At 36.5% G+C, this 22,259-nt stretch overlaps 1 protein-coding gene and 1 long non-coding RNA gene across 2 annotated transcripts in view; one reads left to right on the top strand and one right to left on the bottom strand.

Annotated features, from left to right (window-relative positions):
- Positions 1-20,214, top strand: part of LOC126931000 (uncharacterized) — a 25,938-nt gene extending 5,724 nt beyond the window's left edge. Inside the window, exon 3 of the long non-coding RNA XR_007717759.1 lies at positions 20,138-20,214. This is a non-coding gene — a long non-coding RNA (uncharacterized LOC126931000). The remainder of the gene's footprint in view (positions 1-20,137) is intronic.
- LEMD3 (LEM domain containing 3) overlaps positions 20,090-22,259 on the bottom strand; it is a 79,027-nt gene continuing 76,857 nt past the window's right edge. Inside the window, exon 13 of the mRNA XM_050748612.1 lies at positions 20,090-22,259. Coding sequence (XP_050604569.1) covers positions 22,096-22,259 — 164 coding nt within the window. The 3' untranslated portion in view covers positions 20,090-22,095.

Raw genomic sequence — 22,259 nt, 5'->3', positions numbered from 1 at the left:
AGCAATAGGAGTCATCATAATTTCTTGGGTGGAAGAGAGCTTAATAAAAGTAGCTTCTAGCCAGGTGTGGTGGCTCATGCCTATAATCCCAGCACCCTGACAGGCCAAGGCACGAGGATCACTTGAGTAGTTTGAGACCAGCCTGGTCAACACAGGGAGACCCCATCTCTACAAAAAAAAAAAAAAATTAATTAGCCAGGTGTGGTGGCATGTGCCTGTAATCCCAGCTACTAGGGAGGCTAAAGTGGGAGGACCACTTGAGCTTGGGATGTCAAGGCTGCTGTGAGCCATGATTGCACCACTGAACTCCAACCCAGGTGACAGAAAGACTCTGTCAAATGAAAAAAAAAGAAAGAAAGAGAGAGAGAGAGGAAGAAAGAAAGAAAGAAAGAAAAGAAAGAGAGAGAGAAGAGAGACAAGAAAGAGAGAGAAGAAAGAAAATAAAGGAAAGAAAGAAAAAAGAAAGAAAGAAAAGAAAGAAAGAGAAAGAAAGAAAGAAAGAAGGAAAGAAAGAAAGAAAGAAAGAAAGAAAGAAAGAAAGAAAGAAAGAAAGAAAGAAAGAAAGAAAGAAAGAAAGAAAGAAAGAAGAGGAGGAGCAGGAGGGAAGGAGGGAAGGAAGGAATGGAAGGAAGGGAAGGAAGGAAAGGAAGGAAGGAAGGAAAGGAAGGAAGGAAGGAGAAAGAGAGAGAAAGAGAAAAGAAAGAAAACAATTCTAAAAAGTGGGCTGTGGGGAAGATCGGAAGAAGAGTAATGTTGGGAAGCTCACCCAGGCTAGTATTGCAGATACCCAGACTTGAGATGATGAGGACCCCTAGACTAAATGGTAGCAGTGAAACTCAAGATGAACAAGGAGATATGGTAGGAATAAAGTTGTCGGATAAAATACAGAGTACCCAGATACATTTGAATTTTAGATAAAAATCAAAAACATTTTTTAGTATAAGTATTGCATGGGGCAAACTTACACTAAAACATTATTCATGGTTTACCAGAAACTCAAGTTTAACTGGGCATTCCATATTTTTATTTGCTAAACCTGGCAGCCCTAGTGAGAAACTGATAAACTCACTCCCACCCCGCAAGTCCCCATATTTCAGTCAGAGGCAAATTCTGAAACAAACAAAAAACTTGTGTAATGTGACCAGTGTGAAATGGAGAGAAATTCATTGTTAGTCCAGCTCTCTTGAAAATCTTGAAGAGATCAGTAAAGATGTCAATTTTCTTTACAGATCTGTTTATTTTCCAGCCAGGGCATGAGCCTTATTAATATTGTGGCTACACTCTATTCTCAATACAGGTTTGATACTATGCTGTATAATCTATATGAATGTGTATATGTGTGCACATGTGCACGTTTAGTGTATGGGTTGATTAGCAAAGGAATTGTAGGGTCAGAGTTCCTGCTGGAGGGAATATTGAATAGGAAACATGGATTGGAGGACCCACAGTCAGCTCACCCATCATCCCCCAGTGTACACACACGAACACACACACAAACACACACACACACACACACACACACACAGGCAGGGATATTTTTCCCAATGTGGTCCTCACAGGCCAAACCTGTGGCCTTATGTGATTGGACAGTGTATGGTATGGATGGGAAGGAAGAAGGGCTCAGACTATAAGGCTCCTTTCAGTGGAGGAGTAGGGACAGTTGAAAGATTCAAAGAAGGGGATCCATTTGGAGTCATAACTTGAACCTAGAGGCAGGTCAACAGAAGCATTCAGGAAGGTGACTGTGTGAAACCATAAGACCCTTGGGTGATGCAAGGGGAAATTCAAAGTAGAACTGCAAAACTTTTACCCTTGTCTCTCCTACTTTGTAATTCCATTCTGGAATTGCCTTAGCGGGGCCTGGCATCTAATTTTGTGGAGACTGAAAGGTCAAAGCAGCAAGGAGAAGAGGTATGGTTTCCAACCACTTGTAGATACAGGGAAAGACTGTGATTCACAATTGATGATTGACAGTAACCAAGAATAGCCCACAGTAAAGCTAGAGGCCACAAAAGGCCTGCAGTCCACATCCCTGGGGAGTATTATTTCTTATCTTTCCTGGGTTTTTTTCTTTTTCTTGGCAGGGTCTGGCTCTGTTACCCAGGCTGGAGTGCAGTGGCATGATCATGGCTCACAGCAACCTCCATCTCCCAGGCTCAAGGGATCCTCCCACCTCAGCCTCCCAAGTAGCTGGGCCCTCAGGCGCATGCCACCATGCCCGGCTAATTTTTTTTTTTTTTTTTGGTAGAGATGGAGTTTTACCATGTTGCCCAGGCTGGTCTCAAACTTCTGGGCTCAAGCGATCCTCCTGCTTCGGCCTCCCAAAGTGCTGGGATTATACCAATTGTGAGCCACTGTGCCTGCCCTGTTGAGGGTATTTTGGAGAAGACAAGTGGAAGAGAAAGTAAAGCCAACCTTCATGACTGGCTTGTGGCCTAATGAGAGCTGGCCCTGAGCAAAAGTGAGCCATGCTAACTTTTGGACATGTGGATAGTAGAGATATAGGGGAAAACTTGGCAGGACTTTGATACTGACTGAATTCTCAAGAGTAATAAAGAGATTTGTAAAGGAAGTGAGAGTCTGCCTCCTTTTGTGACTCCTCAAAGGGTAAAGGATACTTAATACATGCTGGTGACTGACCCTTTATAGTGGTAGAGGGAATGATTAAAGTGTAATTTATATGTTTCAACTCTCATAGAGAAAACAAATAGACCAAATAAACCATCAGCCACTTATCTTTTCATGATAACATAAAATGAAATAAAAATAAGAAACCTTCTAGAAACCATTTATACTCTGTTCCCAGTGATAACAGTTACAAGAACAAGTAAAATTGGCTCATGTTAATGAAAATATGTAACTGTATCACAACCAAAGCTCTGAAAAATTCAAGACATTTAATGGAAAGAGACCCAGAAGAGACATTTACTACAGTATCTGAAGTAAAAGCAAGGCATTAAAGCAATCAAAACATCTTCCAAATGAATCAAATGGAAGTCAGCTAATTTCATGTTACTTCATATCAATAAGGAAAAATATATTGGAAACTCCGTGTATTAAGTAAGCATTGATATTAGCAACATGAATGAAATAGTTCTAAACTATTTCCAACTTTGCCTCTAAAATTCCTTTGGCCTGATGGCATAACGTATTATTTCCTGTTCTTCTACTCTGTGGGAAGTAACACACCCATTTCAATCTTTGTCACTCTTTTTCCTATATCAACATTCATGGGAAGAATTATTTGGAGCTGCTCTGATGATCCTCCCTAGGTTGAGACCTCAAATCATATCCAGAAACTGTATGGCAGTGAGTCTCAAACTTAAAAATCAGAATTACTTCGAGAGTTCGTTAATATCCTGGGGTCTTTCCCAGACACAGTGATTCAGCAAGTCTGGTGAAAGGTTCAGGAATCTGCATATCTAACAAATACTCCAGGTAATTCTAAGACAGGTTGTCCATAGATCATTCTTTGAAACACTCTGGTTTAGAGTAACTGTAATAATTTTCATGTCTGCTTCCCAATGGGGATGAGGGCATAAGTTTTAATCTCTCTTTTCTGTAAGGCCCATAACAGGGGTAAGAAAGATTAATAGGAAAATACATGAGTGTATATATGACACAGCTTTCATGACCTTTCTGAAATACATGGCTTATTCATAATCCAACTAATCAGAAAAATCAAATAAGTAGAATTTTCAGTTTTATTCTACAATAAGTGAGGTTCATTATGAAATGAGGCGCTGTAAGTTTCTGAATTGTTTCCTAACTCATCAAAGATTAAATTAAGCTGCTTATAGTTTTTAGTGCTGTGAATTTTTTGAAATTATCTTTTAATTCAGTTATAACTGTAATATTAAATTTACCAGGACACATTTTTAATAATTATTCCAGGAAAATAGGAATTAACTATATCAATCTAATACTAGAATATGATATATTTTATTATACCAAAATATAGTACAAATTTTTTCTGAACACAATGAAAATAGTATGCCTTCTCTAAACATTTTTAATTACACAGAGAATATTTCTTCAACCAGTATCTATGTATGAAAAGGTTCTGTTTTATAGCTAAGTTGTGTTTTGAGTACATTGTGCTGTCCTTCGGAAACACCAAGAAAAGCAATTTTGATTTTTTGATGTTATTAAAGCATAGTAGAATGTGAAAATGATAAATTTTTATACAATTAGAGTTTTATTTAGATATAATACCATGTAATTTTTGAAAATGTGCTTTTATTTCAACGTTATGTATTAAAATGTGGCTAATATTAAATGTGAAATAATGTAGAATTCATAATAATAAATAAATAACAGAGTAAGTGGCCAATCAACGAGGTTCATGGCTAGTTCGTTGGGTCTGCAAACGGGATTCAACAACCCACATGGTGGCTTATGCAAATAATCGCTCTTGCTCTCTACTTCTCTCTTGTTTATATTGCTCCCTATTATTTTCTAGGGATGTCCGCCATACAATCGAGCCATATTGTTACAAGATGTAATCACATGAATTAATTTTTAAGACTCCTATGGTTAAAGATTATACTAGCTTATATGTTTAGAGGGACATTAAGGAACATTTTAATAACACAGGACTAATTGTAGACAGTCAATTTCAAGATTTAATATCTTCTATTGGAATGCACAGACTGGTCATTGCAGTCAGATTGACACCTCTGTACTGAGTGACACTACCCTAGTTCCAGTGATAATAATTCTTCAACACTGCCATACGTGGTATCCGATCTCAATGTTATTCACATTGAGAAACAAGTTACATTTTGATTTTTGCCTTTTTGAAGCAGAAGCACCAAGCATAAAAGAAAGACATTATGAACACAATAGCTGAGGAAAACAATAAGATGAATCATTTAGCAAAGATGAAAGACAAGGTATATAATTTCAAAGCAAATGAAAAGGATATAGTAGTTTCAAAAGAACAAAAACAGTTAATGAAAAGCAACAAGTTTCAGAAATAAAGGAAAACATCAAAACTTCTGGGCATTCAAAACTGCACTCAAAAGGGATATACCAGAAAATTCACCACTAATGTGATGTTTGCTGTGGGTTTTTTCGTAAATATCTTTTATCAGATTTAGGAAGTTCCCTTCTACTACCAGTTTGCTAAGAATTACTTTTACAAAAAGATATACGAATATTGGATGTTGTCAGATGCTTTTACTATATCTATTTGAGACGATCATATTATTTATTTCATTTGTTAGTGTGACAAATTATACTGATTTTCTTTTCTTTTTCTTTTTCTTTTTCTTTTTTCTTTTTTTTTTTTTTTTTTTTTTTTTTTTTGAGATGGAGTCTTGCTCTGTCACCCGCGATCTCAGCTCACTGCAACCTTCACCTCTTGAGTTCAAGAGATTCTCTTGCCTCAGCCTCCCAAGTAGCTGGGATTACAGGCACTCGCCATCACACCAAGCTAACTTTTTTTGTATTTTTAGTAGAGATGGGGTTTCACCATGTTGGCCAGGCTGGCCTCAGACTACTAACCTCAGGTGATCTGCTCGCCTTGGCTTCCCAAAGTGCTGGGATTACAGGTGTGAGCCGCCATGCCCCGCCAGATTTTCTAATGTCAAACTGCATTCCTGGAATAAATCCAACTTGGCCATGATGTGTAATTCTCACTCTATTTGCTGAATTTGGTTTGTTGACTAATTTGGTTTGTTTGGGATTTTTGCTATTTTCTTTATTCAGTGAGATTGGCCTTTGAATTTTCCCTTTTTGTCTTGTATTTGCATCAAGATTATGCCAGTCAGGAGTGCACCCCTTTTTTCTATTTGCTGGAATGGGGAATATGTCATTTCAAAAGGAAGCACTGAAGAGAGAATACATTTTCACAAGTCTTATGTGTGAGCATCGTTAAGGGGCATCACAATGAAGAACAGCAAAGGGATGTTAAAAATAAGTCATATTATCAAGTTGTTGCTCTCACAGACCAGTTTAGAAATAGTAACAGTGATATTACATGGCAGTCATTTTGCATTATTTCACTGAGTTCTCTTGATAACACCATTATTACTGTTTTAAAAATGAAGAAACAATCTATTTACATAACTTGCCTAAGGTCACACCACCATCAGTATGTGTCAAAGCTGAAATCTAAGCATGGTTCTGATTCTAGAGACAATGCTCCTAAGCACTTATCCCTCTTTTCCCTGCCCCTCCTGCCACCCTGTCTCTCAATGGAAGGATTGGGTGTGTTTCAGAAGTCCTTTCCTATGTCTGCTAACAATAACAACTCATGGCAGGCAAAATAAACATAGCCCTTTTCCGAAGTGCTGAAGTTATAAAAATTCTCATTGTCTGAGATTAATTGCCAAAGGTTGGCAGTAATTCGAAATATATTAGCAGAGGAGATTAAATTTTACAAACAGAATAAAGACAATTATGAGAATCTCAATTAAGGTAAACATTTAAATATGTAATAAATATTCATGGTAAATTTTGTAAAATACGTATGTAATCCAACAGATTGGTCTCCACTGCTAAATTTTTGAGCATTTCTTTCCAATTGTGTGTAGAGAATACACTCAATTTATTTTAAACATATAATTTTTCACCTTTTAACAACTCTAATGTAGAAATAATACATTTCAGAATCAATGATATCTTAAAATTGTTGTCAAAATTACAAATAAGAAAAGTGCTGCCTACCTGCATTAAGGTTCATTTCTGCCAGGGGGATGGATGTTTTCTTCTTCCTGGAGGGAACTATGAACTGTGAGCACTTTATTTATTTTTTTTTTTAAGTTTTTAAATTTTTTTCAGAGCAGGAGTGAAAGTTTATTAAAAAGTTTTAGAACAGTAAGGAAAGGAAAGAAATGAAGGAAAGGAAGTACACTTGGAAGAGGGCCAAGCAGGCAACTTGAGATACCAGCCAGGTACACACCTTGACCTCTTGACTTGGGGTTTTAAATGTTGGCATACTTCCGGAATCTTTTGTTACTTCTCCCCACTCCTGAGATCTTGGTGGGAAGCTGCTGATCAGTTTCAGGTGCTTTTCTTTTGCTTTTTGCTTTTTTTTTTTTTTTTTTTTTTTTGAGATAGAGTCTCATTCTGTTTTCCAGGCTGGAGTACAGTGGTAGTATCTCAGCTCACTGCAACCTCCACCTCCCGGGTTCAAGTGATTCTGCCTCAGCCTCCCGAGTAGCTGAGATTACAGCCGTGTGCCATCATGCCCAGCTATTTTTTTTATTTCTTAGTGCAGATGGGGTTTCACCATAGTGGCCGGGCTGGTCTCAAACTCCTGACCTCAGATGATCCGCCCACCTTGGCTTCTCAAAGTGCTGGGATTACAGGTGTGAGCCACTGAGCCTGGCCTCAGGTGTTTTCTATCTATTAGAAAACTGCCTTTCCCTGGCAGTTATTACTTATTACTTTAACAATTATTCCTTTGAGAAATAGTTAACAACCACCTGACCATCACCTAATGGTCACCCAACACTCCTGGCCTATGTGGCGGGGAGAACCCTCTCCTGCCCTGCTCATACCTACCAGCTACCTACTGAAACAATCTTTCCTGATGAGTCAAAAGTTTTCCACATCATTGAACACCATTTCCCTCTGAAAACACTTCCTTATCTTTCTACCTCACTAGCTCCTCTAGCTTAGCCTCATTTGCTGGCTCTTCCTCCTTCTCCCATCTTGAAATGTTGGAATACTCAATACTCTCCTCTGCTTTGTCTGCCCTCATTTCCTTGGTTGATCTCATCCAGTTATGTGGCTTTAAGTTCCATCTGTACACAGTGATTCCCAAGTGTATAACTCTATCCTCGTCTCATCCTTTGAGCAACGGCTTTCTGCTCTACGGCTCCTCTTGGATGTCTAACAGATATCTCAAACTTAATATACCCAAAACCTACTCTTTTTTTTTTGTTTGTTTTTTGAGACAAGTTCTCTGTCACCCAGGTTGGAGTGCAGTGGATGATGCAACCACAGCTTGCTCCTGTGAGCACTTTAAATTTTCTTTTTGCTTAAGCTTTTCAGATGATGCTGGTAGTAGCAGTTGAAACCACAATCTGAACAAGGACTGGTTGGTTTCTTTGCGGTTCCCTTCTAGAGACAAGTCTACTTCTCATTTACCCTGACACTACCTTTATGCTAGGGTCTTCTACTACAATCTACACCTTGAATGTCATTTTTGTTGTTGTTTTCTTTCTTAAGGTCCAGAGAAAATAATGGTGCCTCTTACAACTGACAGTGTCTTATATGAAATATATTTGAGGCCAGGTGCAGTGGCTTATACCTGTAATCCCAATGATTTGGGAGGCTGAGGTGGGAGGGTAGCTTGAGGCCAGGAATTCAGACCAGCCTGAGCAATGCGGCAAGATCCTGTCTCTACAAAAATAAATTTTTAATTAGCTTGGCATGGTGGACATGCCTGTAGTCCTAGCTACTTGGCAGGCTGTTTGAGCTCTGGAATTTGAGGCAACAGTGAGCTATCCTGGAGCCACTGTACTCCAGCCTGGGTGACCAAATGAGACCTTATCTCTCTACATATAAAAAAAAAATTATATATATATGAATGATATAATGTATATGTAACTTAAGCAGTTGATAGACACTATTTTCCACATCTTAAATAATCTTCAAAGGCACTATTTTGATGATTTTCCAGAATTCCATATGATAATCTGTTATTTACTTATTACCATATCTGTAGATTTAGTTGCTTTTAATTTTTAGTCACAATATAAAGAAAGTTGTGATGAAAATCATTTTCATCTATCTTCATGTTATCTCTGGTAATTTCTTCAGAATAGACTCCTAAAAATTAAAATATAAGGTCAAAGGGTATGAACGTTAAAATTTTTTTTGTTACATATTGCCAAATTGACCTTCAGAAATGCTCATCGCGTTACGCAACAACCAACCGTATGTAAAGGGCCTATTTTCCCTAAACTGAAGTCAAATTTATCCAGTTTCCTATAAAAAACACCTTCTCAATTGTTCTTTAATTTGCCTTTATTTCTGTGGCTGAATGTTTTATGTATTTATTGGCCATTTGCAGTTGTTCATTTGTGGCTCATCTCCTGATGTCATTTGACTACTTTTCATTGAGATATTGGTCTTTCTATGTTAGAATATTTTTTCATAATATTTTTGCAATGGGCCGGGCGCGGTGGCTCACGCCTGTAATCCTAGCACTTTGGGAGGCCGAGGTGGGCAGATCATGAGGTCAGGAGATCGAGACCATCCTGGCTAACATGGTGAAACCCCGTCGCTACTAAAAATACAAAAAATTATAGTCTAGGGTGGTGGCCGGCGCCTGTAGTCCCAGCTACTTGGAAGGCTGAGGCAGGAGAATGGCGTAAACCCGGGAGGCGGAGCTTGCAGTGAGCGGAGATCACGCCACTGTACTCCAGCCTGGGCCACGGAACGAGACTCTGTCTCAAAAAATTAAATTAAATTAAATTAAATTAAATTAAATTAAATTTCAATTATTATTCAGCATTAGGTAAAAATATAGACAAACCTGACAAAAACAAGCAATGGATAAAGGATTCTCTATTTAATAAATGGTGCTGGGAAAACTGGCTAGCCATATGCAGAAAATTGAAACTGGATCTCTTCCTTATGCCTTATATAAAAATTAAGTCAAGATGGATTAAAGACTTAAATGTAAAACTCCAAACTATAAAAACCCTAGAAGAAAATCTAGGCAATGTCATTCAGGACACAAACAAGAGCAAAGATTTCATGACGAAAATGTCAAAAGCAATTGCAACAAAAGCGAAAATTGACAAATGGGATCTAATTAAACTAAGAGCTTCTGAACAGCAAAAGAAACTATAGTCAGCACGAACAGACAACCTACAGAATGGGAAACAACTTTTAGTACAACCAAACATGTAACATTTTTCTTTATCATCTCTTGATCTCTGTGCTTAGACCTATATCAAATGTTTTCCTCTAATTTTTCTTTTGCTTATTTTATGACTATTTCTCAAGTCTTTATTTCTACTGGAACTTACCTGGGTATATGTAGAGGAGTATTAACAAATAAAAGTTGCAAAAGTTTGTTACTAATATACATATCATATTAATGATATACAGTCTAATACGAAAATAGAATCGAAGTGATTAAGAGTCAGAAAAAAATCTAACTTGCTTCCTCATCCATTCTCTGCTGAAATCTGTGATACTCTTCCCTAAACCAAATGACTGTGTTTGCCTAATGGTATTATTCATGTTCTCCTTGTTCCCAGCTAATTGCTTAGAACAGTGCTTTCCCACCTTGTTTTAAACTTTAATGGCACTCAAAGAAAAGGATAATAATTGTACCATGCATTGGTTCAATAAAGGAAGCTGCTTACAACCTGCTGGAGGCAACTAGGCCTTGAGCTCCACTATCCCAAGTCCTGCCACCACTCTAAAGCTAATATTTGGGCAAATCTGTAACGCATTCATGGCATACCAGTTGGGACATTGTGTTCCAGAATAGTTCTGTTACTTACATGTTCCTAATAGGATCCCTGTTTCACTGATATGTTACTGGGTTCTGTTAATCAAATGCTGGTAGTGGTATAGAAGAGCCCAGTGGAGATTATCAAACAAAATGAGAATCCTGAATAAAATAAGCATCAGGAAACCATTGTCCTTTTGTCCATTTGTCCTGTAAGGAGAGAAGCCTGCTAAGGAGAAGAGCCTGAATTTCAAGAATACAACTAAATATTTGTTGTATTATTGGGACATAGGAAATCTTTGTGAAAGATATCCTCTGTCAGTCAAGTTTGTATGAGGAAATTGAGTGACTCTCCGTGTGGAAGTATCAATTCATTAAGATCTTCTAAGTTATTACAAGCCAAAGAGCCTGTGCCTCTTCTAAGGAAACAGTTGCCGGAGCCATAGGCCCTGGCAATAGTAACATTAGGGCTCTAACTTTCCTCTTAATTTTTTTTTTTTTTTTTTTTTTTTTTACTTTTATTGAATGATTCACTTTTCTCACTAATTTTAAAAGCCACCTTTATCATATACTAAATTCTTACATACTAGAGTATCTTCATAATTCAAGTGTTTATCAACTATATAACCTCACATGGAGGTTATATGGTTATTTGTGGAATTACAACATAAAATACTCTCTTACAAAAGTGCCCTTTAAAAAGTCAGTGCCTCCTTGCATATCCTTGTCTGCTTCACAGTATGATCTATTTCTGCCCATTATATTAATGTCTATGTCAGTGTCTTGCAGATTGTCATTAAAAACACAATATAAGTTCAATGAAACTCCACTAAAAAGTGAACTAGCAAACTTCTCAAAATTTGGAGGATTTCACAAAGTCAATAAAAATGACTTAAAACTGCTCAAATTACAAGCATTACCAGAAATGTATCAGGGTCTGTCCAGTTAGCAATTAAAAAAAAGTTGGAAATGATAAAAAACAATGACAAGGAAGTCAGACACAGTGGCTCAGGCCTGTAATCCCAGCACTTTGAGCAGCTGTGGTGGGTGGATCACTTAAGCCCAGGAATCCGAGACAAGCCTGGGCAACGTGGAGAGACCTCGTCTCTAAAAAAATAAAAAAACTTAGCCATGCATGATGGCACACATTTGTGGTCCCAGCTACTCAGGAGGCTGAGGTAAGAGGATTGCTTGAGCCCAGGAGACAGAGGTTGCAGTGAGCCAAGATCACACCACTGCACTACAGCCTGATCGACAGAGCAAAACCGTCTCAAAAACAAACAAACAACAACAAAAATGACCACAGGAAGAGCCCGTTTTCAAAATGAAGCCTGGGATATTATGCAAAATGATTCTTTGATTATAGAGCAGAAATCAAACATAAACTGAAAATTATCGTTTCATGATTTCAAATAATTTGTCAAAATGCCAGCTGGCTTTTTTGCAATAATTGAAGCATATCCCACCAAAATTATTAGGAAATTGAAGGATCCAGAATAGTCAACACGATCTTGACAAAGAAAAACAAAGTTGAAGGACTCACACTTCTTGATTTAAAAACTTGCTAGAAAGCTACAGTAATCAAGACAGTGTGGTATTAGCATAAGGATGGACATATAAATCAATAAAATATAATTGAGATTCCAGAAATAAACCTTCACATTTACAATCAGTAGATTTTTGACAAGGGTGACAAGACAATTCAGTTGGGTAAGGAACAGTCTTTTCAACAGATAGCTCAGTGCTGGGATATCTCATGGGATGTCACAAATGGATACCCACATACAGAAAAATGAAGTTGGACTACTACCTCACACAATATTAAAAAATTAACTCAAAATGGATCAAAGTCCTAAATGTAAAAGGAAAAGCAATAGAACTTTTAGAAGAAAACATAGGTGTAAATCATTATAACCTTGGATTAGGCAATGGTTTCTTAAATACTCAAACCACAAGCAACAACAAAAAATAAATTGGACTTTATCAAAATTTAAAACATTTGTCCTATAAAAGACATCATCAAGCGAGTAAAGAGCCCACAAATAAGAGAAAATATTTGTACATCGAAATCTGATAGGGGACTTGTGATCTACAACATTTAAAGAACTCTTACAACACAGTAATGAAGGCTATACCCCAATTAAAAATGGGCAAATGATCTGAATAGGTATTTCTCCAAAGAAGATATATAAATGCCAATATGCACATAAAACATGCCCAACATCACAAGCCAGCAGGGAAAATGCAAATCAAAGCAACACTAAGACACCATTTCATACCAACTAGGATGGTTTTAAAAAAGATCATCAGTATTGAAGAGTGTGAGAAGAAACTGGAACCTTCATACACTGCTGGTGAGAATGTAAAATGGTACAGCTGCTTTGGAAAACAGCCTGACAGTTCCTCAAAATGTTAATCATAGAGTTACCATATGACTTGTGGGTTGCCACAACCTTCACTTCCACTCCTACTTATACCCAAGATAAATGAAAACCTGTATCTATTTGAGAACTAGTATATGAATGGTCATACCACCATTCTTCATAATAACCAAAAAGTGGCAATAACCCAAATGTTCATCAACTAACAACACATAAATAAAATATGGTGTATCTATACATATTATTCAGCTATAAAAAGCAATAAAGTACTGATACATGCTACAACATGGATGAACCCTGACATTACTCTAAGTGAAAGAAGTTGGCCACAAGGGACCACATATTGTATGATTACGTTTATATGAAATGTTCAGAATAGGAAAATATGAGGACACAGAAAGATTAGTTGTTGCCTAGGAATGTGAGGGTTAAGAGGATTGGGAGTGATGGTTAAGAGGTGTAAAGTTTCTTGGGGTGATGATAATATTCTAAAACTGATTGTGGTGCTGGTTACACAATTCTGTGAATACACTAAAAACTACTAAGTTATACACTTTAAATGGATGAACTGTATGATACGTGACTTATATCTCAATAAAGTTGAGATAAATACACCTAATATATCTCATAAAGACAAATTTTTAAAATTCTATTTATGAGTTGATTAAACCCAGCTGAACATAAAATTAGTGTACTCACAAATGGATGTGAAGAAGTTTCTCAGTATGTTGTACAGAAAGACAAAGAGATGGAAAATATGAAAGAGGGACTAAAAAAATGGAGTGATGATGGAGTAAGGAAGTCTAACAACTAACTCCCCTTACTAACTCTACAGAGCCCCTTGTAGGAGCAGTGCATCCCCAAAACCATCTCTCTGTATTTCATTATCACCCTTTAATCAACCTTTGTGCCCATATGCATACTAAGGTGTTTTTTTTTAAAAACTATCATCCAAACTTGTGATCAAAAACCAAATGCTGCAAGAATCTTTTCCACAAATCTATGTCGAAATTTCAAGCTAATGGCCACAGCTTTTTTTTTTTTTTTTTTTTTGAGACAGAGTCTTGCTCTGTCACCGAGGCTGTAGTGCAGTTGCACAATCATAGCTTACTGCACCCTCTATCTCCCGGGCTCAAGTGATCCTCCTGCTTCAGCCTCCCAGATAGCTGAGACTACAGAAACACGCCACCATGCCCGGTTAATTTTTTTCTTTTTTAAGTAGAGACAAGGTCTCACTATGTTCCCCAAGCTGATCTTGAACTCCTGAGCTCAAGTGATCCTCCTGCCTCAGTCTCCCAAAGTGTTCAGATTACAAGCATGAGCCACTGTACGAAGCCAGTCCACAACTCTTAGGAGGAAGACTAATTTCGCATTCAGAAAGAGACTAATTTCACCTACAGTGCAAAAGAGGTAGGAAAAAAGGAAAAGAAAACTACAGATGAGACAAATAAAAAATAAACAGCAAAATGACAGACTGAAACTTAACCAATGAATAATCACATTAAATGTTAAATGTAAATGCTGTATATACTCCAATTAAAAGGCAGAGATTGAGTGATTATCAGACCAGATCTTTTAAAAGGATCTAATTAAATACTGCCTACAAGAAACATAGTTTAAATATAAAGATATGAATAAGTTTAAAATAAATGAAAAAAAGATATACCCTTCTACCACTTATCAAAAGAAAGCTAGAGTGGCTATCTTAATATCAAAGTAGATTTCAGAGCAGAGAATATTATCCGGGATAAAGATCACTTCCATAAAGGAGTCAAAACACAGAGAATATAATAACCCTGATTATTTATATACATAATAAGAGAGCTTTGCAATACATGCAGCAAAACCGTCAGAACTGCAAGAAACAGGCAAATTCCCAATTATAGTTAGAGATTTCAATAATCCTTCTCAATAATTATCAGGTAGATGAAAAATTAGTAAGAATACAGAAGACTTGAATAATACTATCAAACAACTTCATCAAATTTACATTTATAAAACAGCCCACCAAATAACAGCAGAAAGCACTCTTTTTCAAGTACACATAGAATTTTTATGGAAAGTTTGTGTTGTGGACCATAAAGTAAGTCTCAGCCTTAAAAGGATTCAAATCATTCAATGGATGCTAAAGGAATAAAATTAGAAATCAAAAGTGTAAGTAAAGTTACCTGGAAAATCCTCGAGTATCAGGAAACTAAATAACACATTCCTAAATAACCCAGGGGGCAAAGAAGAACTCAAAAGGGAATTAGAATGTATTCTGGACTGAATGCAAATGAAAATACAACACATCAAAATCTGTGGGATTCTGCTAAAGCACTACTTAAGAAGAAATTAGGTCCCTGAAAGTTATATTGAACTCCCTAGAATCAAAACACAAACTTAATCTTAGATGCAGAGTAACAGAATAAAGTGTATGGGTTGATTCAAAAAATATATACTGAGCACCTAATTTCAGCCAGACACTATTTGGGGACCTAAAAATCAAGCAAACACCACAAAAATAAGACTCCCTATTCTTATGGGGATTGATATTGTAGCAAGGGATATAGGTAACAAACATATAAGATACTTTCAGATATTAATAAGAAAATAAAACAGCAATTTAAAAGAGAAAGGCCAGAGAAGATCTCTATGAAGAGATGTGAGCTGAAACCTGAATAAGGAGGAGCAGGCCATTCAAAGATCTGGTCCCAGGGAAATAATGTTACAGGCAGAGATCAGCAAGTGTGAAGGCCCTGTAGATAGGAAGTATACAGGAGACATAGAAAACCAGTGTGGCTGGAGAAAGTTAAGTGAAGGAGGCATAATAGGATAATTATCAGTAAAGCCAGAGAGCAACATCAGAAAAGGCAGAATCAAGTAAAAGTTAGGTATATAGAAGACAGGCAAGCAGTTTAGTTCGACTGGAGCACAGGTAGATGGATGAGGACTGGGATTTGGCTAGAAAGGTACAGGTTGGTTTAGACTTGTACTCATGGTAGCCACTGTCTACATGTGGCTATTGGCTACATGTGGGTAGTACAACTGAAGGACTCAAGTTTTAATTTGATTAATTCAAATTAATTTAAATTTGAATTTAAATTTTAAAACTTTTAAGTATTTGGGAAGAACTTGGGTATGTGAATCTACTGTTTCAACTGTAGATTTTATGATATCTCAATATAGATCAAGTATTTCCAATTAAAATGTCAAATCTGGATTAAGATAGGCTGTAAATAAAGTTGCCCACTGTATAGGTTTTAGCACTTAAGTCATATATCCCAGGGTCACCTTAGCTATAATATATACTCCAGATTTTTGAAGTATGTAAAATAACATTTTTAAAGACAGGTTCAGATAATTTGAATATATAAGGTTAAACATACTAAAATTAATTTTACCCATTTTATACTTTTTTTAGTGTGGCCATTAGAAAACTATTAATTACACAACTGACATATTTCTTTGAAATAGCACCTGTCTAGATAAAGGCAGGCCTTGAAATCCAACTTGAATTTCACTATTATTTAGTAGGAAATAGTCACTGAGATTTCAAAATTCCACATTAGTGTTTTTTTTTTTTTTTTTTTGTCAAGAGAAGTATGGCAACATTTGGAACTATAAAAATAGTACTGCCCTTTAAAAGCTGTATTTTTAAATCACTTCAACAAAATGAAGTCACCAAAAAAACAAAAAAGAAGAAAAAGAAAAAGGTTTTCAGGCCAAATTACTTGATTACAGTTACACAGGCTGTCTAACATAAAGCCTCAAACAAATTTCTAGTTTTGAGTGTAAGATAAACCATTTAAGAACAGTTCAAAACTGTTCTTAACAGTTGACAAAAGTCAACTTTAGCATGTATTCCTTCTTTTGACAGCCGCAGGTTTCTAGACCTATACAAAATCTCATTTTTCTACAAACTAGGAAAATTTATAATCAATATCAAACAATCACAGACAATGGCAGAACATTTTAAAAGTTAATTCTGTTTTGCGGAGAGGAGAGATTCTCAAAGACAGTCCCCTTTTGCCCTTCCTCCAACAATGTTCTGCAGTAGACAAAGAGAAGTCAGAGGGATCATTTTGCCTTATTTTGTCAATTATAGGACATCTTATCTAGCACCATAACTGGCTTCCTGCTCCCCTCCTCTAGTGCAGTCAGCCCTGTGTATCCACAAGCTCTAAATCTGTGGATTAAACAAACTGCAGACAGAAAATATTCAAAAAAAAGTAAATAATAAAAATACAGTATAACAACTATTTAGATAGCAATAACACGGTATTAGGTATTAAAAATAATCTAGAGATGATTTAAAGTACATGGAAGGGTATGAGTAGACTGAATGCAAATATTATGCCATTTTATATATATGGGATTTGAGCATCTGTGGATTTTAGTGTCCACAGGGGTCCTGAAACCAATCCCCTGCAGATACCATGGGACAATTGTAATCTATAATTTGGGGAATGTCATCACCAGCCAACCAGCTACCCAAACCAGAAATGTGATGGTCATATTAGATTACACTTTAACTTCACATCATTGAAACACTTTCTCAAATTCTACCTTCTTAATTTAGTTCAAATTTTCCTTTCTACTTCACCCCATTCCCAATCCCCATCTAAGGGCCACACAGGTAAGTATGGCAGAAATGGGATTAACCATTTGGACTCGCTAGGTCATCTAACCCAAGGTCATGGTTCTAACTCCCAAATTGTACCTCCCTCAGACAGTTCTCAAAATATCTCAGAAATGTAGATCCCCCTTCACTTGCTAGAAACAACCACCTAAATGTTTTGTAGGCAGGTCAAACTCAACATAGCCAAAACCCCAATTTATCATTTTTCCTATCCAATCTGTTCCTTAAAATGTTGGGATTTTAGATTTCCCATGCTAAATAATTAGATACCAGTTTCTCTCTCAATAATTAATCAAGTCTTTCCCATTTTCTTATTCTTCAAATCTTTTCTCTATTTTTCATGTCAATAAATCCATATCATCCATTTCTCACCTAAACTCCCCTTAATATCCAACATCCAATCTTCATGTGACCTACAAAGACTTCCATGGTGTAACCATTGCCTACCCCTCTTATCTATTTATGTCCTTAAGCTTAGTGATTCAGTCATAAGAAACTGCTTACGGTTTTGTTTTTTGGTTTCGAGTGAGTCTTGCTCACCAAGGCTGGAGTGAAGTAGTGTGATCTTGGCTCACTGCAACCTCCACCTCCCACATTCAAGCAATTCTCATGCCTGAACCTCCTGAGTAGCTGGGACTACAGGTGCGTGCCACCATGCCTGGCTAATTTTTTTTTTTTTTTGTATTTGTAGTAGAGACGGGGTTTCACCATGTCGGCCAGGCTGGTCTTGAAATCCTGGCCTCAAGTTATCCGCCCACCTCGGCCTCCCAAAGTGCTAAGATTATAGGCCTGTACCACTGTGCCCAGCTGATTTATTTTATTTAGATATGGGGTCTCATTCTGTCACTCAAGCTGGACGCAGTGGCATGATCATAGCTTACTGCAGCATCGAACTTGTGGGCTCAAGCAACCCTCCCACCTCAGCCTCCCAAGTAGATGGGGACTAGGAAGTGTGAGCCACCACGCCCAGCTAACTCTTTTTCTCATTTAGAGATGGGTCTAAATGTTGCCCAAGGCTAGTCTTAAACTCCTGGCCTCAAGTGATCCTCCCGTCTCAGCCCCTCAACTAGTTGGGATTACACACATGAGCCAACACACCCAGTTCTGCTTTTAGTTTGTGCATAAACTGGGTTGTTTCTCATCAATATTTGTTCATGTGCTCTCTATACCTATATTGCCCTCTTTCCAGTTTCAGGAGCATTCTCAGGTCTCCAGTGTCTACCCATGAAAGAAAAAGTAAATCTGAGTTACACAGGCTCTGCTGGTTTTAAAATCTAAGAATCAATAAAATGTGTCTATCCTGTTACCCCTAGTAGAGGTTCTCAGGCATAGAAAACCACCATGAGAATGCATTTCTAGTCATAAAGTTTAACCAATGGGGCTTAAAGGTCAAGAGCATTCTGGACATTCAGTTTATTTAAAGCACAACTCTGGTTCCTAATCATCTCAGTTCTTAAGTATCTGTTCTTCCGCATCCTTCCCAAAAGAGTGATTGCCAAAATTCTGCTTGATTTAGCACCCTGTATGAGTCAGCTGGAAAAAGTGACTTGCCAAGGTAACTCTAGGGGAAAAAAAAGGCAAAAATGCCATGGAGGGGACTTACAATAATGTGATGTCAAGAGGAGCAGGGAGGAAGAACTGCAAGATAAATCTTATTAAAGGAAATGTTCTGGGCACACGACACATCAAAACACAGTTCACTTGGAAATCATAACTTACCATTCAAACTGTGAATACAAGGAAAATATAACAAAATCCAACATCAGCCTTCAATATTCACAAGATATTCATGAATCTACATGAGTATTGATTTTATAATTACACAGATCACATTGCTTTTCATGAGCTCACCACAGTAACAGAAGGGAAATTTTATCATTGTATCTATAGTAATTGTATACTAACTATAATTAATTGTATCTATACTAATTAAGAGTGTTCAACTGAATGAAAATAGGGCTCAGTTGTTGCCTCACCTGCCCTGAAGTCTTCTCTCTATATTAAGATGCATAAGGTGCCTTTCTTTACTCGCAGAATTCCTCTGCCTGTTTCGCTCTCACTGTATTGTCCACATTATCTTTTATCTGCTCTGTGTTCGTCCTCTAGACTGTGACCATCTTGAGGACTGGGTCATGTGTTTTTCATCTTTGTATCCCTAACGCGTAATAGTACTTGGTATTTGTTAGTAATCAATAAGTGTACCACATGACTGACTAATCTAGTCTTCTTTTTACTTAACATATCAAAAAGTCTAAACCAATGCTAAAGTAACTAACTAGCCTATGAACTGTTTGTTAATAGTTTATAATGCAATAGAATTCAAGCCAGAATGTTAAAAGAAAAAGAAATGCTTCCTTTTAAAGAAAGTCTTGCTTGAAAAAGTATCTAGCAGAACTAATGCTTTGTGATGCAGCTGATTGACATTCTTGCCCCATTTTGGTTCAAATACTTGAAAGTTGGATGAAGACATTTTCATGAGAAAAACTAAAATGCTAAGGGGATGGGTAGTTAAAATTAACTTTATGGTCTTCATTCATCTTTATAAGCACAAATATTCATAGACTGTCAAACTGATTTAAACTAAAGACACCTATTTTCAAGGGTAAAAAATAAATACAGACACAGGGCACTTAAAAAGTTTTTAAAAAGCCAAGACACATAAAAAAAAAACTAATAAATTTTTAATTAGAATTTTTTCCTTTTTTTTAACAGGACAAGTAACAGATTACATCAAACTTCAGAACTTCTCAAATACCTAGTTATTATACACATTCCCATCTGTCTTGCAGGGAGGGATCTTGGTCGGCTTAACAGTTTCAGGTAAAATAAGTTGCATAATAGTATATATTACAATAATAAATGTACAATGTTTACATGAAATATGTTTTAGAAGCAAGAAAAAGATGCATCTGCATCAAAGGCGACCTTTTAAAATGCCACAACTATTTTTTACATTCACTCTTGCAACAGGTTACAAGATGGGGGTCACTAAACTCAGATAAATCACTAAGATGCACATAAAATACAGGAAGATTGGTTACTTTATATATTATATATATTTATATTTTCACACGTTAGCATCTGAGACATAAACTGAGAATTTAAAATTTATTCTCTTCAGATAACAAATCATTTTTTATTCTTCATAAACAAGGTGCCCACAAAAGCACATAGGTAAGGCACAATAGGGCTTTCTGTTACAGAATAGTGTGCATCATGTTTACTTAGCCAGAAAACGTGCATTATCTGTGCAAGTTCATGCTGCAAACCCAACGCATACAATAAAACGAAAAGGAAACTGAGCTTTAAATAAAACCAAAATTGGTACAATTCCAGCTGCTTCACATATTCATTTGGACTGACAATTATATATCAACAGGTTATTTTAAAAAAGCCAATTGTAGATTACAAGTAAAATTTACTCAGCAACTATTTTTATCTGAAATCATAAACAGTAATAAAGTAAGTTTACTGAAACAAACTAAATACTGAGGCACAAAGCAACGGTCAATCGTGCATTTACTATACTGCAAACTTTCATGACCCAAAATTGCAAGTATAATTTGTCAAATACACATTCTGCTGCAACAATGTGCCCTGCTTTAAACTTGACATACAACAGAGGCACTAACATATCATTAAATTATAAATAGATTGGGAAAATGACTTAATCCCAATGGTACTATGTCACAGCCCTGGTATCTATAATAAATACAGCTTTTCACAAAATATTTTTCCAATATCTGCCAATTTCTTCTTTATTGCTCACATAAATTTAAATCTATTACAACTGGTATCAGAACTTTCACACAAAATCATACTCAGACATTTTTATATAAAACCTATAAAAGATATTTTAAACTTGTATCTAATACTTCCAGGTGTTTGGCTGTTTGATCTATGCAAAAGTACAGCCATATGTGTATATCTGTGTGTGTGTATATATACACATCTATATATATACACACACATATACACATACATATATACACACACATTAGATTATGAATAAAATAGAAAGCTTATTTTACTGCTTTAATGCAGACATCTTCACAAAACAAGACTACTTTCACCACCACCAGCATTTATACATATATACAAAGCCAGTTTAAGTACATATACATCCACTTACACATATTTGTAACCACTAAGCCCAAATTAATTTTCCCATATTCCAGCTGTAGCAAATGAATCACTTATAAGCAACAGAAACCTAAGGTTAAATTGGGAAATCAACAGTTTTACCACATTAGCCTGTAGGAACTATGCAGGTGACTGCATACAAAAATTCACAACATTAGTTCACAAGAAAGTATGGGACTACAAGAAGCCTTTTCATCATGCTTTTGTGTGGTTATCCAAACACTTCTTGGTGCAAAAATACAACCACCACATCTGAAAATGCTTAATAAAGTCAATGTTCCTCATGCAAAACTTTAAATGCATTGGCTTAACTGAGCTCCAAAAACTGAATGAAATAATTATCCTACCTACTCAGCATTGCTGCCTCACTGCTAAATCCCTTTGGAACCTTAAGACTTCTGGAACGTTCAGAGATGTATTCATCAATAAAAATATTACATACAAAAAGCACTTAAAAAGGAAGACAAAAAGCCAAACAGGAATTTTCCTATTGTAAGTAACAGTCTTAGAAATGGAAGGAAATCTTTTCAGGAACTTCCTTGAGAATTGGTCAGGCCAGTCCGAAGACGAAGATGAGACATAGAGTTCATATGTTTATTTGATGGCTTCAATGGAGTGTTGGAAGTGAGAGCCTGGGGAAAGCGATGGTGGTATCTATCTAGACGTAAATATTTTACTGTAACCAATTTCC

The sequence above is a fragment of the Macaca thibetana genome, chromosome 11, assembly GCF_024542745.1.
Source record: "Macaca thibetana thibetana isolate TM-01 chromosome 11, ASM2454274v1, whole genome shotgun sequence".
Classification (NCBI taxonomy): Eukaryota; Metazoa; Chordata; class Mammalia; order Primates; family Cercopithecidae; genus Macaca; species Macaca thibetana.
The sequence above is the reverse complement of the archived record's forward strand: the minus strand, read 5'-3'. Positions and strand labels throughout refer to the sequence as shown.